The sequence below is a fragment of the Bos mutus genome, chromosome 3, assembly GCF_027580195.1.
Source record: "Bos mutus isolate GX-2022 chromosome 3, NWIPB_WYAK_1.1, whole genome shotgun sequence".
NCBI lineage: Eukaryota > Metazoa > Chordata > Mammalia > Artiodactyla > Bovidae > Bos > Bos mutus.
The window spans coordinates 58,027,592-58,044,507 of NC_091619.1; the positions used below are offsets into that span (position 1 = coordinate 58,027,592).

Here is a 16,916-nt window from a genome sequence, read left to right on the forward strand (position 1 = left end):
AAAACGTCTATTTCTGCTTTATTGACTATGCCAAAGCCTTTGACTGTGTGGATCACAACAAACTGTGGAAAATTCTGAAAGAGATGGGAATACCAGACCACCTGACCTGCCTCTTGAGAAACCTATATGCAGGTCAGGAAGCAGCAGTTAGAACTGGATATGGAACAACAGAGTGATTCCAAATAGGAAAAGGCATACATCAAGGCTGTATACTGTCACCCTGTTTATTTAACTTATATGGAGAGTACGTCATGAGAAACGCTGGGCTGGAAGAAGCACAAGCTGGAATCAGGATTGCCAGGAGAAATATTAATAACCTCAGATATGCAGATGACACCATCCTTATGGCAGAAAGTGAAGAAGAACTAAAGAGCCTCTTGATGAAAGTGAAAGTGGAGAGTGAACATTCAGAAAACTAAGATCATGGCATCTGGTCCCATCACTTCATGGCAAATAGATGGGGAAACAGTGGAAACAGTGGCTGACTATTTTTTTGGGCTCCAAAATCACTGCAGATGGTGATTGCAGCCATGAAATTAAAAGACACTTACTCCTTGGAAGGGAATTTATGACCAACATAGACAGCATATTAGAAAGCATAGACATTACTTTGCCAACAAAGGTCCGTCTAGTCAAGGCTATGGTTTTTCCAGTGGTCATGTATGGATGTGAGAGTTGGACTGTGAAGAAAGCTGAGCACAGAAGAATTGATGCTTTTGAACTGTGGTGTTGGAGAAGACTCTTGAGAGTCCCTTGGACAGCAAGGAGATCCTACCAGTCCATCCTAAAGGAGATCTGACCGGGATGGTCACTGGAAAGACTGATGTTGAAGCTGAAACTCTAATACTTTGGCCACCTGATGCAAAGACCTGACTCATTTTAGAAGACCCTGATGCTGGGAAAGATTGAGGCCAGGAGAAAAAGGGGACAACAGAGGATGAGATGGTTGGATGGCATCACCAACTCAATGGACATGAGTTTGGGTAGGCTCTGGGAGTTGGTGATTACAGGGAAGCCTCATGTGCTGCAGTTCATGGTGTCACAAAGAGTCGGATGTGACTGAGCAACTGAACTGAACCGAACTGAACTGAACTCCCATCAACAGTGTGTGATGGTTCCCTTTTCTCCATACCCTGTCCAGCATTTATTATTCGTAGACTTTTTGATGGTAGCCATTCTGACAGGTGTGAGGTGATACCTCATTGTCTTGATTTGTATTTTTCTAACAATTAGCCGTGTTGAACAACTTTTTGTATGTCTGTTAGACATCTGAATGTTTTCTTTGGAAAGGTGACTCTTTAGGTCTTCTGTCCATTTTTGGATAGGGTTGTTTGTATTTTTGATATTGAGTTGTAAGAGTTGGTTGTATATTTTGAATATTAACCCACTGTCAGTCACATCATTTGCAAATATTTTCTCTCATTCCATAGTCTGTCGTTTAATTTGGTTGATAGTTTCCTTTTCTATGCAAAAAGCTTTTAAACTTAGATTCCATTTGTATATTTTTGAATTTATTTCTTTTACCTTATACTTATCCAAGAAAATACTGCTACAATTTATTTAAAAAAGTGTTCCATCTCTGTTCACTTCTAGGAGTTTGATGATTTCTTGTCTTATATGTAAGTCTTTAAACCATGTTGAGTTTATTTCTGTATATCGTGTGAAAGAATGTTCTCATTTCATTATTTTGCATATGATTGTACAGTTTTCTCATCACCACTTGTTGAAGTGACTGTCTTTTTTCCATTGTATGTTCTTGTCTCCTTTATTGTAGATCAGTTGACCATAGGTACATGGGTTTATTTCTGGGCTCTCTATTCTATTTCATTGATCTTTGTGTCTGTTTTTGTGCCAATAGCATGCTGTTTTTATTACTGTAGCTGTGTAGTGTTGTTTGAAGTCTAGGAGGGATATACTTCCAGCTTCTTCTTCTTTTTTTTTTCTTTCAAAATTGTTTTGGCAATCCTGGGTCTTTTGTGCTGCTATATATGTATTTTAGATTTATTTATTCTCATTCTTTAGAAAATATCATGAGTATTTTGATAGGGGTTGTGTTAAATCTATAGATTGCTTTCAGTAGTATGGCCATGTTACCAATATTAACTCTTCCAATCCAAGAGTGGATATCTTTCTGTTCCTTTGTATGTGTGAGAGCATGTGTGCACTCAGTTGCTCAGTCATATCCGACTCTTTGTGACCCCATGGACTGTAGCCTGCCAGGCTGCTCTCTCCATGGAATTCTCCAGGCAAGAAGACTGGAACGGTAGCCATTCCCTCCTCCAAGGGATCTTCCCGACCCAGGGATCGAACTTGGGTCTCCCGTGTTGCAAGCAGATTCTTTACCATCTGAGCCACCAGGTAAGTCCACAGAGCTCTGATCCGCTGCTTATGTAAGTATCTGTGGTTCTGCTTAGATGCAGCTTCCAGTCCTCTTTTCCCCTGTGGTGGCTTCTCCAGGTCCATTGCTAGTCTGTGGCATAGAGTGGATGGGCCAGAACATTTACCCAACTAGGACTGGGTGGTGCAAGGAGGTCTCAGAAATTCAGGTGGCCATGGTGCCAGGAGTTTGGGCTGCTTCTGGGGCATGCTGTTTGTGTAAGCACCAACAGTAGCCCCTGCAGCTGCCCCACCTGGGCCACTTCCTAGGCCCCTGGATCATCTCTGCATCCCTAGATCAAGTCTTTTCCCAGGTCCTGGCTGCTGTAGATTCAGTGTCAAGCTGTGGCATGGATGAGGGAGGCTGGAGTGTTCACTTGGCTCAGACTGGCCAGCGGAGAGGCAGTAGTTGCCAGGGCAGACCTCTTTTGCCCTCTTTGGCCCTGGGACACACCAGCACTGGTGCACTTCTCATCAGTGGAGTCTGGGCTTCCTGTTTTATCTGTCCCTGCAGTTCCCTATGCAGTCAAGGTGGCTTGTCTCTGTGCTTTGGACCCCAGGACTGGGATATCCAGTCTGGGCTTGACCCACTCATTCCCCAGGACAAGCTCCATCTGTGTGATGTCCCTTTCCTTCTTAATTCTCTCAGGGGCAGAGGTCCAACCTGAAGTGTTTCTTCCCATCCTACACAATGCTGTGTAAATCTTTTTCACAGCCTTGGTTATATAGGAGTCCTTCTGTAGGTTCTAGTTAGTTTCCCATGAGAATTATTGCACTCGTAGTTGTATTTGTGGAGGGAAAGGTGAGCTCCACACCCCCCCATACACTGCTATCTTGATCTCCTGTATATGGGTTAGTTTGAATACGAGGTAACATTAAAAATAATAAAGCTAAATCCTTTGAGGCACCACAGAAAATCAACTTCATTAATTTTGTATAATAGTAAATTTATAACACTGAGGTGCATGTTGTGAACTTATGGTTATATGTTTAATTTTACCGATTCTTAGGGTCGACTTTCATTAAGTATATTTCTGTTGAAATAATCAGAATTTCAGTTTGTTTTAGATGAGTTCTTATCTTTTAGGTAGTTTTGGATATGCTAACCTACTTTTCTGAAGGATAAATGTGTTTGTCGAAGGCAGGACACATTTATTTTTTCTCAATATGGCACCTAGTAAAAGTGGCTTAGACAGTTAAGAATCTGCCTTCAATTCAGGAGACCTAGGTTCGATCCCTGGGTCAGGAAGATCCTCTGGAGAAGAAAATGGCTACCCACTCCAGTATTCTTGCCTGGAGAATTCCATAGATAGGGGAGCCTGGAGGACTGCAGTCCATGGGATTACAGAGAGTCAGACATGAATGAGCGATTAACACCTTCGAAACAGTGAGTGTTAAAAGATGTTTATTGCCTACATTTCTAATTAGAAATGTAATGAAATAATGGAGGGTAACTAAACTTTTAAACAGAGTAGTGATACATCTCAATAGTATTTATTTATTCTGGGTGAGAAGGGAAAGTAGAGGTCAAGAGAAGAAAGAATTATTAAAAAAGAAATTTATAATATTGGAAAGTTTAGTGTCTGTGGGTATTATATTATTGAGCACTGGTTAACTTTGGGCACTAATTCTATTCTGCATTGTTATTGTTTTTAGAATGAAGGACAAAAATAGTTTTGTTTCTTTGCAATTCTATAAAAGGACTGGTTTCACAGCAAAGATTGTGGTGCCAGATAGTGTTTTTAAAGGTCTGGAATGACTCTGGGGAAAGAGTCTTATTTTAAAATGAGCCAAACTTATTAAAATATAGTTAAGTTTAATTAGTTAAGCTATTAGTATTTTACTTCTTTCCAAAAGCTGTTCTTGTAAATTCTCTTTACACCTTGTGTAATGATCTAGAAATAAAATAGTCTTATTATTCCTTCTATCCTTAAGATCTTATAGTGACACACCCAGCTTAGTTTAGCTGCTGGGGGATACAGAGCATTATATGAACTAGGTTTGCGCATTTTCTTTTCTTTCATATGGATTTTCTACACTTGGACTGCATGACTCTAAGACTATGGCTTAATTTTACTGGGATTTAATTTAATTTAGAGGGGCTTGACCACTGTGACAAATTTACCTGATTCTAGAAATTAATACAGTAGAAATTTAAAAGAATATACAGTTTTAAAGGTTACACTCCATTTGCAGCTGTTACAAAATATTGGCTATCTTCCCAGTTGTGCAGCACATCCTTGCAGCCTATCTTACACCCGATAGTTTGTATCTCCCACTCCCTCACCCCTATGTTGACCCTCCCCTCCCTCATCACTGGTAACCATTATTTGTTCTCTATATCTGTGAGTACTCTTTGTTAAGTTCAAAATCTCCCATACAATTTTATCTCTCTGATATGGAAGCTCAGCAGTTTAGCTCCTATGTTCCAGGCTCTGTGTTTGACATTGAAGAATATGTAAATTAAAAGACATTTTTAAAGCTGCTGCCTTGGAGACAGTTACCTCATAGAGGAAACGTATAATGAAGTCTCCTCTTATTTCTCTTGATTTTTGGCACTTTATGTAATCACATTTGCATTTCAGGATGGAAGGAAGAAAGAAAATAAATGAGTGTCCATCACTTGTCTACCTCCCTTTACTGGAAAGTTTCGCTCAACAACTTTCACCTACACTCACTGGCCAGAACTTGGTCACATGGCCATGTATACCTGTAACAAAGTCTGGGAAATGTAGCTATTTAGATCGGCACAATGCCACATCTAATAATTACTCAGATGACTTAGTAAGGAAGAACTGCTGCTGCTGCTAAGTCGCTTCAGTCGTGTCCGACTCTATGCGACCCCGTAGACGGCAGCCCACCAGGCTCCCCCGTCCCTGGGATTCTCCAGGCAAGAACACTGGAGTGGGTTGCCATTTCTTTCTCCAATGCATGAAAGTGAAAAGTCAAAGTGAAGTCACTCAGTCGTGTCTGACTCTTTGCAACCCCATGGACTGCAGCCTACCAGGCTCCTCCGTCCATGGTATTTTCCAGGCAAGAGTACTGGAGTGGGGTGCCATCGCCTTCTCCAAGGAAGAACTAGTGAAAGGCTATTAGGTAGCTAATAGTCTTTCTTCATGTGTTAACTTACTAACTGATATGGATGACATCAGAGGCTTAACAACCCAATGCATTTTATACACTTAAGACTTAAAACACATTTTAGAAGTATATAGTAAGATGAATAAAGAACTAATATAGGCCCCAGTCACTGAGCCGCCGCCGAGGACTCAGCAGCCTCCCCTTGAGCCCCCTCGCTTCCCGACGCTCCGTCCCCCCTGCCCGCCTTCTCCCGCCGCCGCCTTCCGCAGGCCGTTTCCACCGAGGAAAAGGAATCGTATCGTATGTCCGCTATCCAGAACCTCCACTCTTTCGACCCCTTTGCTGATGCAAGTAAGGGTGATGATCTGCTTCCTGCTGGCACTGAGGATTATATCCATATAAGAATTCAACAGAGAAACGGCAGGAAGACCCTTACTACTGTCCAAGGGATCGCTGATGATTACGATAAAAAGAAACTAGTGAAGGCGTTTAAGAAGAAATTTGCCTGCAATGGTACTGTAATTGAGCATCCAGAATATGGAGAAGTAATTCAGCTACAGGGTGACCAGCGCAAGAACATATGCCAGTTCCTGGTAGAGATTGGACTGGCTAAGGACGACCAGCTGAAGGTTCATGGGTTTTAAGTGCTTTTGGCTCACTGAAGCTTAAGTGAGGATTTCCTTGCAATGAGTAGAATTTCCCTTCTGTCCCTTGTCACAAGTTTAAAAACCTCACAGCTTGTATAATGTATCCATTTGGGGTCTGCTTTTAACTTGGACTAGTGTAACTCCTTCATGCAATAAACTGAAAAGAGCCAAAAAAAAAAAAAAAAAAGAACTAATATATACCCTAAAATTGGCTATAGGGTGTGCATTGAATGAGTATCAAACACGGAAGTCCAAGAAAGAGATAAAGATGATTTTGATTTACTTGACAGTAATGATGCCTTTGCCCAAGAAAAGAAACATAAGAGACATGCCAGGTTTTCAGCAGAAGCTAAACAGTTAAGTTTTGAACTAGAATGCTGGCATCAGATAACTTTTGGGTGATGTCATTTGTTCACCAGCTGTGCATTTTGGTATCTATTGTGCATTTTCTGGCAGGGAAGAGAGAACCGGATATTTTAAAAATTCTCCACTTCCCCCAGTCCCTTTCTTTCATTGTGTGGTATAGGTTACTGAAATGGAAAGATGGGTCCAAAGAACCTCTAGTTACAAGTTTATAGCTTGGAACAAGATAGAAGTGTTTGTGGAGTCAGCATGAAAGTGAAAGTGAAAGTCATTCATCTGTGTCCCACTCTTTGTGACCCCATGGATTATACAATCCATGGAATTCTCCAGGCCAGAATACTAGAGTGGGTAGCCTTTCCCTTCTCCAGGGGATCTTCCCAACCCAGGTCTCCCACATTGCAGGCAGATTCTTTACCAGATGAGCCACCAGGGAAGCCCAAGAATACTGGAGTGGGTAGCCTATCCCTTCTCCAGTGGATCTTCCCGACCCAGGAATCCAACTGGGGTCTGCATTCAGACAGATTCTTTACAAGCTGAGCTGCCAGGGAAGCCCAGCATGGGTTGAGTATTTTGGGGATGCGAGATTCAACTATGTTAGATATGGTACAGCTCTTTGCAGGGTGGGGAAATGAAAGGGGCAAATGGATTTACAAAAGTGAATGACATATTTACAAGTTAATTGATAACATAATGTGTTACTCCTAGGGAGCAAGTGAGACTTTCTTTTAGGTTACTGGAGAATTGTATAGAACTGCAACATTATATTCTAGGAGAAATGTACCCAAAGCAGTTTTTAACTGTCCTTTAGCATTTGATGGCTATATTATGTAATCAGCCTGTCATCTGTCACTTTAATATCTGACTTATAGCTGATACTGGCTTTGAACTTTATTTAGTTCAACATTTTTGAGTGAGCTTTTTGTCTTTCTCATTATCATAAGTACTGGAAATACAGCTATTAATAAGGAAAACAATGCTTGCAAGGTGTGCTGTATTATCATTACCTATTTATCAATCCCAATTTCTTCATGTCATACTACACTAAATTCCAAATACCAGGGATTCCACAGAGCTTAGTGGAATTTTGTATGGGTGCTGTAATTTAATTATAAACACTGAGCAGATACTAAGCAGGCTAAGGCAATTTGAAATATAAATATGCAGTACATTAGTGGGAGTTACCCCTGTTGCTCAAGGTCAATATTAATTGTTGCTAGAATGAATAAATACTTTTCTGTTTATTCTTATATAATGTCGCATTATGTTAAGACTCTCATTTGGGTCTTTACAAATGGTTGATTAAATGGTTTTTTTAAGGTCTAGAACACACTACAGAACTAGCTTTTGAAAATATACCCAGTCTGAGAAAGGGAGACAAAAGCTTCTATGTTCAGGGAGTATGTAGCTTCTCTAAAAATCCTTTTAATTTGTACACACAATGAGTGGTGGCAATGCATTATTGTTATGACAGTTGTTTGGGTGATGTCATTTGTTCACTCGTCAGACAGCTGGGCATTTTGAAAATCTATTATTGTTTTCTGGCAGAGAGCACAGAAATAGGAGCAGTTATGCTTCAGAAGGGACCTTTTTGTGTTTAACTAAAAGCATTTTATTTATAAAAGTGGATGTTTTCCTTATCTTTAGTCATCACAAATTCTTTTGTCTTATTTTCCATTTTTTTCCATCCATCCTTTTCTACAAATGTAAAATTGTAATCATCTCATCCCTCAAAGTGGCTCTTCTTTCTGCCTTCTCTAGATGAATGGTGCCGTCTTCTGCTCAGTTCTCATAAGGCAGAGAACTGTGTCATCCGAGATAACTTCCTTCTTGATCACCAGGTTCTGCTGTTCTTCTGTAGTAACCCTATTCTTTCTTCCTGTGTCTGTTGCTTCGTCCATGATCAAGCTCTTAGCATCTGTCTCCCGGAGTTTTGTAACTCTTGAAACTGCCTGTTCACTCTTGCCCCTTTTCCATCCATTCTCCACAATAACTGCTGGTATAACCTACCAAAAAGAAATTTGGATTATGTTACTCCTCTTTGGGGGCTTTCCTGATGGCTCAGCAGTAAAGAATCTCCTGGAAATGTAGGAGATACAGAAGACACAGTTTCCATCCCTGAATTGGGAAGATCCCCTGCAGGAGGAAATGGCAGCCCACTCCAGTATTCTTGCCTGAAAAGACACATGGACAGAGGAACCTGGCAGGCTATCATCCATAGGGTCTCAAAGAGTTGCACATGACTGAGCACACAACACAATATATTCCTCTTTAAATCCTCCAGTGACTCCCATCACATTGCTCACGAATCAGAGTTGGACCTAAATTTTCAACAGTCTAATTTAGAATGTAATACATCTAAGGAGACTGGACTCAATACAGAATCTTCAGCTATTTATTTTTCTAGGCAGGGGAGAATACTATGAAGTGGAGCTATGGAGAACTATAAAATAGTACTAGGTTCAAATAGAGAGTAATCAAAGTTTGAGTCTGTGGTGGTTCTTAGTGTTATTTACTAGCTTTTTTCCCCCTGCTAGTCATTTTATATGATAGCACTTCCTAACTCTTGTTCACTGTGGTCATGTGACTGCTTCAGGCTGTTGAATTGTGAGCAGAAATTCTGTCATTGGTTGCCTGGATAAGATCCTCCAAAACTCTCTTTCCCTCTGGCACATTGTTATTGTTAGGACGATGGCTGTTCTGACAGCTCAGGCTTCTGTGTGATATGATATGTGGAGCACCCTGCCAGTCTTTGGTTTATATGTAGCATCAAGGAATAGACCTAGTTGTTTTAAACGCCTGAGATTATTTCAGCATTACATAGCCTGAACTGGATAATACAGATTTTTTTTAAATGAGTTTTGAGAACTCAAATTATGGAAGTGGGGTTAGGACTGAGCTAGATTCACAAAACTGTGATACTAGGAGCCGAGAACCAGAGAGAGTCCTGAGGAGTGTGTCACAATCTAATGTCAGTACAAGCTGGGGACACACGGTGGAGGGAGTGATTGAGATCTCACTCTCAAAAGTATGTAAAACCAGTTACAAGCATTGTGACACATATTTGTTCCACCCCTGGTCAGTGTGAAAATAGTAATATAAAAATTAATGTAGAGAATAAAGACATAGGAAAACTAAGGTTTAGGAAGAGGAGTCACTTTGAAGGGCTTAAAGATTGTTCAGTATCCAGAAAGTCGTCAGTTTCTTCATTTCCTCCTTATTATATATGTTCACATCCGTCCATGCTTACGTGCCCGTATCTGCACTTATGCATGATATTTTTATCAACTCCGTTTGTGATAACAAGTCATTGCCCTCCTTGGTAAATCATCCCCAGTAAGGCCTGTCTGGGTACAATATTTAAAATTACAAAACTTCATCCTCCCCGCTGCCCTGCCTCTACCACACTCTTGAAATCCTAACTACCAGCTCTGTTTTTTTTCCTCCATAGAGCTTAGCATTTTCTCAAGTTTACTTATTTAAGGTTTGCTGTTGTTATTTGTCTCTCCTGAAGTATAATGCAAACACCACAAAGAAAGAAAACTGTTAAATCCATTTTATTTACTGAGAACAGTACCTGATCCATAACAATATTGGTTGAATTGCAATACATTCATGAAGGGAAACAGGAAGGTGATCTGGGTACCACCAGCTGCGTAGGGTATCCAAAAAGAGAGACTAAATCTGCTAGGACTTTGTGATCTCAACCACATTTTAAATCGCAGTTTGATTCTCTGGCTCTCATTCCCTAGCTTTTAAAATAGTTCCAGTCAAACAGAGTTAAGCTTCTTTGAGACGTCCTTAATATGTTTAAAGACATATTTTGAGTTTTGAAAGTAGCACAAAAAGTGGGAAAGAACATGGACTTTAGAGACAAACCACTTCATTGTCACCTGTTAAGATGTGACTTTGAGCAAGTTACTTGCCATGGAATATAAACTTTACCAAATGTAATATTAGAATCAAAAGTTCTTTGTATGGACTAAATATTACACATAAAGGTATGTGAAAGTGGTTAGTGTACAGTAGGTACTGGTTTGTTTGAGTCTCTTCTCCTTCTTCTCATTACCAGAAAAACAACTTTTCTTCCTTTTCCTTGGGCCACTCTGTGTGGCTTGTGGGATCTTAGTTTCTGGAGCAGGGATTCAACCCTGGCACCAGTAGTGAAAGCCCCTAGTCCTAACCACTGGACCCCAGGAAATGCCCTTTTATCACATTTTTACTTGACATTATTTTATGTATTTTCAATTCAGCTCTAATTTTGATTCCAACTGACCTTTTTTGTTAGATTATTTTAGTAATTTATGGTAAGCTAAAATTTCACAAATATGTACAAAAAGCCCATGTATAGCATCTCCAGGGCATAGACTGGGGGGATTACTGGGGATGGTCACAGTTCACCTGTTTTCTACATGTCTTCATCATGTTGTCATACAAAACAGCATCCTCAACTGGTTGACATTTTAGACTTTAGGGCTGGAAAGAATCAGTTCTTTCCTTCTCCTTATTAAGAAAGTAAGTCATCTGTCTGGTAAATGGCAGGGTAAAGGTAAGAATTCTAACTGACTTCTTGCTCAGAGCTCTTTCTACCGTATTCTTTCATCTAACTGAAATATAAAATTTGAATATTTTTATTCTCAACATGATAATGTTGACACAAACTTTTATCACATGTATTTAACTTTTTGAATAGGTGATACATGCTTTGGGTACTAAAGGGTATACATGGAAGACTTCCTTGGCTCTGCCCCTAGATATTAATACAAAAGGCCACCACTGCTCTATGCACACATCCATCATTTTACAGAAATGTGAACTTTTATGTACTTTGCTTTTTTCGCTTAAAAATATAAAAGTTATACATATTGCTTCTTGGAGCTCCATAACCACCTCATCTTATTCCCAGGTGTCATTAGTTAATTGATTATTTTCTTTAAATTCAGGAACAAGCTCTTATTGAGCACTATGTTAGGCACTATTTCAGGGCCTGGGAGTGGAGGAATGAACAGGATAGAAGAGAACCACCGTTTTCATGGAGCTGTTTCTTGGTTTGTGATTGATGCTATGACAGGGATGCGAATGGTCTCTGATAGACCAGAAGAGGGAGAAATGAATTTCTTCAGCCACGAGCGGAAGAAACTTTAAGGAAAAAGCAGAAATTAATGTGGATTTTAAGTGATGGGTAGAAATGTGGGAAGCATTGTGCAGAAAGGGTACTGTCATGGTGTATCAGCATCTTTGTGTTCCAGTGTTAACGCAGTTTTGTTTTGCATGGTAGCACTAGGTGTTCTACATTTAAAGTTACTATTTCCTTGAAATTTTGGTAACTTGATTTCTCTTGGAAATGGCTTCTTTACTTGCAAAATAAAATTGTGTTAGAAATCAATTTCTGCTGATCTCCTAATTCTTTTTTCTCCTAACTTGTTTATTTGAACTAGATATGAGGATTTTTATAGACGACTTTTACCTATTTGACCTTTTCATACAGTTATAAATGTTTTTGTCTTTGTTTGACATTTTTCTTAAAACTATATATGTTTACCTTGTAATTGGGGCTTCCCTCCTGGCTCAGACAGTAAAGAATCTGCCTGCAAGGCAGGAGACCCAGGTTTGATCCTAGGTTAGGAAGATCCACTGGAGAAGGGAATGGCTACCCACTCGAGTATTCTTGCACAGAGAATTCCGTGGACAGAGGAGCCTGGTCAGCTATAGTCTGTGGGGTCACAGAGTCAGACAAGGCTGAGTGACTAACTGAGCAACTAACACTTTCACTTTCATGTTTTAATTAACTACTATTTGCTTTAGTGCAGTTGTGTGCTTACAGCAGAGGTTGTCAGCCTTAGCTACACACCAGACTCACTTACAGAGTTTTAAAAATTGCCAACATCCATTGTATCATAGAAAAAGCAAGAAAATTCCAGAGAAACATCTACTTCTGCTTCACTGACTATGCTAAGGCCTTTGACTGTGTGTATCACAACAAACTGGAAAATTCTTAAAGAGATAAGAATACCAGACCACCTGCCTGCCCGAAACCTGTATGCAGGTAAAGAAGCAACAGCATGAACCAGACATGGTACAATGGACTGGTTCCAAACTGGGAAAGGAGTGCATCAAGGCTGTATATTGTCACCCTGTTTATTTAACTTTACATGCGGACTACATCATGTGAAAAGTCAGGCTGAATGAAGCACAAGCTGAAATCAAGACTGCCAGGAGAAATAACAGTAACCTCAGATATGCAGATGATAGCACCATTATGGCAGAGAGTGAAGAGGAACTAAAGAACCTCTTGATGAAGGTGAAGGAGGAGAGTGAAAAAGCTGGCTTAAAACTCAATATGCAGAAAACTAAGATCATGGCATCTGGTCCCATCACTTCATGGCAAATAGATGGGGAAACAATGGAAACAGTGATAGACTTTATTTCCTTGGGCTCCAAAATCAGTGCAGATGGTGAATGCAGCCATGAAATTAAAAGACATTTGTTTCTTGGAAGAAAAGCTATAACAAACCTAGATGGCATATTAAAAAGCATAGACGTTACTTTGCCAACAAAGCTCTGTCTAATCAAAGCTATGGTTTTCCCAGTAGTCAGGTACAGGTGTGAGAGTTGGACCCTGAAGAACTGATGCTTTTGAACTGTGGTGCTGGAGAATACTGTTGAGAGTCCCTTGGACTGCAAGGAGATCAAACCAGTCAATTCTAAAGGAAATCAACCCTTATTATTCATTGGAAGGTCTGATGCTGAAGCTGAAGCTCCAATACTTTGGCCACCTGATATGAAGAACTGACTCATTGGAAAAGACCCTGATGCTGGGAAAGATTTAAGGCAGGAGGAGAAAGGGATGACAGAGGATGAGATAGTTGGATGGTATCACTGACTCAATGGACAAGAGTTTGAGCAAGCTCCAGGAGTTGGTGATGGACAGGGAAGCCTTGCATGCTGCAGTCCTTGGGGTCTGGGACTGAACAACAACAAATGCTGCTGCTTAAGCCTCACCTGGGTCTAGGGTGTGGCCAGGATACCAGGATTTTCAAAAGGCCCCAGGTGATTTTACTTTGTAGCCAAACTTCAGAAACTGTTGGGTTATTTCAGAGGTAACTGAAACATGCTTCTCCTTTTGGAAAGTAGGTAGCCATGGGATTGTCTGAGTGATGTGATCAATCTGTCATCTCACATCTCTTGTTTAGAATGAAGTGAAATGGTTAGAATTGAATGACAGAATGAAGTCCTGGAATTCGTTAGAGCACTTTTCTTGTTATTCACCAAACCATAAATGGAATTAAGCGTTATCTATGGAGAGAATAATTTTAAGGCCTTTAATTCTTGTGTGGTTGGGGGAAGGAATAGTAGTTCTTGTTTTGTGTGCTGTGCTTAGTCGCTCAGTCTTGTCCAACTCTTTGAGACCCCGTGGACTGTAGCCCACCAGGCTCCTCTGTCTATGGGGATTCTCCAGGCAAGAATATTGGAGTGGATTGCCATGCCCTCCTCCAGGGGATTTTTCCAATCCAGGGATCGAACTCTGGTCTCCCGCATTGCAGGTGGATTCTTTACCGTCTGAGCCACCAGGGAAGCCCAAGAATACTGGAGTTGTTTGCCGTGCCCTCCTTCAGGAATCTTTCCGACACAGAGATTGAACCCACATCTCTTGTTTCCTGCATTGGCAGGTGGGGTCTTTTGTTTTTCGTTTTTTTTACCACTAGTGCCACCTGGGAAGCTCAGTTCTTGTTTTGAGCCCTATATAGATCGAAGTTATGAGCCTCATTATTTAAGTCAGAAATGAATAAATTTGCTTTTACAGTGTACAACAATTATTGATTTATTGTTAGTATAGTTAGGCAAATATTGTTCTTGAACTCTTGTTGACTTTGTCACCTACTTTCAATGTAATAAGCACTCTGTTACTATAAGAGGATCTTTGTTTACTCCAATAACAATGTGCTGGATAAGGACCTGTAAACTCAAATAGTTACCTAGGTATCAGAAGTTCCAGGTATCAGAAGTTCCAGAAAGAAATCAACTGAACTTCAGACTACTCCTTTCTTTTATTCTGAAAAATGATCCAGTCTATTTCCAGCTTGGAATAGGGATCTATTATCTGGTTAGGGATGTTTACTGTGATTTCACTGTTTGAAGTATCATGAATTCCCAGAATACTCCCGTATCTTGCAGTATGGACTGCAGTAGGGTCACAAGCTTCTTGTACATCTAGATAGTATATTAGCATGCTGCCTGAAAATAGTGGGGCTCAATGAACAGAATAATCAGACAGAATTAGGTTCAAAACCTAGGTTTTCTTTTTATAAGATGTTTTACCTTGATTTAGTTAACTTGTTTAGCCTTAATTTCTGTATCTGGAATACTGGGGGAGATGAGACCCAAGTTCCAAGTTTGTTACTGAGGTAAAATAGTTTAGATTCTTAACATAGTACCTGCCCACAGTTTCTGTAATAGATCATATTTCCCTAGTTTTGATTTTGAATTATTCTAGAGAATTATTGTAGTGAAAATGATTCCTAAAAACAAACTAACTTCTAAATTTTCTTTAATAATTAGTCTTGTTTTTAATGACTGTTGGGAGTGAATTATAAGAGTCACATTTTATGTAGCTGAATTTTCAAATACTTCTGAATTTCTCATAAACCTGATAATCTCTTGATAAAGGTGTTGATATCATACCTTTGTTTATTATGATAGGTTTAATAAATTTTCATTATATTTGGAGACATTTTACATTCAAGATTCTTGGTGTATGATGGGAGAAATTAGAAAGCTGATAATATAGTATAGTATAGTCAGGGTGCAACCCCTAGGTTCATACATACATAATGAAAATAAAAGTGAAATGTAATACAGGCCATATTGAGGCATGGCCAGATCAAATTAGTTCATTCATTGCAAAATGTTTTATTGTGTTCCTCTGTGTGCCCAAATAAGATCATTTTGGTGATGACTCCTCCCATTTTCTACTTTTCAAAATTGTTCTCGTATTTAAAGGCATAACTCAAATGTGATCTGTTTTATGTAGCCACTCCCTCCCCTGACACACACCTTAAAAGGGAATTTTTTCATCTCCATTCTGTCAGCATGTGGCCTCTAACCTGGCACTTATTTCACCATTTCATACTAAAAGGGGAGCTGCAGCTGGGCTTCCAGGCATTGAGTTGAAGGTTGTATGGGGTCCTGATATCAGAGAGATACTATTTTAATCTCCACTTTGTCCCTTACTTTCTTTGTAAAGATTTGTCCTTTCTGAGCTCAACGTATTTACCTGTTAGAGATAAAAGCTTCTACCTTATAGTTTTGTTGAGAGATTAAGTGGTATAAGTGGCCTGAAATAGAAAGTGTTCAATAAATGGTAGTGAATAATATTATTTTTTTTCTTCTTTGTGTAAATCATGTTATTTACTGTATGTAAATATGTTTCCTTTAGACTGTGTTCTTCTAAAAACAGAGGACTGTTGCTTATGCATAAGGTTTAATAAATTAACTGTATTTGTTTATTGACTACATTAACTTTCATCTTCACTTGACTTTTTTTTTTCTTTTTTTTTTTTCACTTGACTTTTAAAAAGAAGAGTATTGACATATATTGAAGAAAAAAAATCATAAGAGTTGTTTTCTACATACCTGTGTTTTAAAATTCCTGCAGGTACCTTCTTATCTCATAATTTCAGTATCCTGAAATCTGAGGATCCCACCAAGATAGTATGATAGGAACTTGCAGTGATTTGGAGCCGTATCCTACTTAGACTAATGTGGGTCTTCCAGGTTTCCTAAGAGCTTGTACAGCAACACACTCTGCTCGTTGATTGGCACAGACAAGAATGCCATCTCTGCCTCAGGAAAGAGGTAAGCAGCTTGATTTAACATGTGGACCTACTATATAGATCTACATTTTATAGATCATCACTGGTAATCTTTCCAAGAATTAAAAATCAACTGGGGACCCTTAAAGAATAAGAATTTATACTTTTACCTTGTCGTGGTGGGCGGGAGGGCAGGGGCATTTGTGTTCTTTGGTGTGGAGTTCTTATTATTTCAATGACATTTGGTTGGTTTACATTTCTTTTAAAGTTATTCAGGGACCCACTCCCCTGGATCTGAATACAGAATTGCCTTATCAAAGCACGATGAAAAGGAAAGTCAGAAAGAAGAAAAAGAAGGGAACCATTACAGCAAATGTTGCTGGGACAAAGTTTGAAATTGGTAGGTCTCTTCAGAATAGTGAGATTTTCATAATTGTTGGGAAAGCTATTTGATGTTAAAAACAATGTAAAAATTCAGAGATTTTTCTTCTATTAATGGATTTTTGTATGCCTTCTATAGAATTTTTTTATGAGATATTTAACATGTCAATAACCAAATAGAACATCAATGAAGCTAAAAAGCTCTAGCTATTGATGAGATTGGATTAAATATATATGATTTTAATGCTTAGTTTTTAAG

The 16,916-nt window shown here is 39.3% G+C and overlaps 2 protein-coding genes across 11 annotated transcripts in view; both read left to right on the forward strand.

The window, feature by feature from the left end:
- TTLL7 (tubulin tyrosine ligase like 7) overlaps window positions 1-16,916 on the forward strand; it is a 151,868-nt gene that overhangs the window by 39,503 nt on the left and 95,449 nt on the right. For 8 of the 10 annotated variants that reach the window (XR_011463688.1, XM_070367780.1, XM_070367788.1 and 5 more), the window contains exons 2-3: window positions 16,120-16,319; window positions 16,545-16,676. Coding sequence is in view for 9 of the 10 variants with exons in the window: in XM_070367780.1 (XP_070223881.1) it covers window positions 16,295-16,319; window positions 16,545-16,676 (157 nt within the window). In the remaining variant the exon portion in view is untranslated. Of the gene's footprint in view, window positions 1-14,008; window positions 14,135-16,119; window positions 16,320-16,544; window positions 16,677-16,916 lie in introns of all 10 variants that reach the window. The other 2 variants (XM_070367782.1, XM_070367783.1) reach the window with 2 other exon arrangements.
- Window positions 5,615-6,294, forward strand: LOC138985981 (eukaryotic translation initiation factor 1). Its single transcript, XM_070364428.1, has one exon. The coding sequence runs from the start codon at window positions 5,760-5,762 to the stop codon at window positions 6,099-6,101; it is 342 nt and encodes a 113-aa protein (XP_070220529.1). The 5' UTR covers window positions 5,615-5,759; the 3' UTR covers window positions 6,102-6,294.

Bases quoted from the DNA above. Each gene is read 5' to 3' on its own strand.
- LOC138985981 (XM_070364428.1), top strand. From the start codon at position 5,760: ATGTCCGCTATCCAGAACCTCCACTCTTTCGACCCCTTTGCTGATGCA.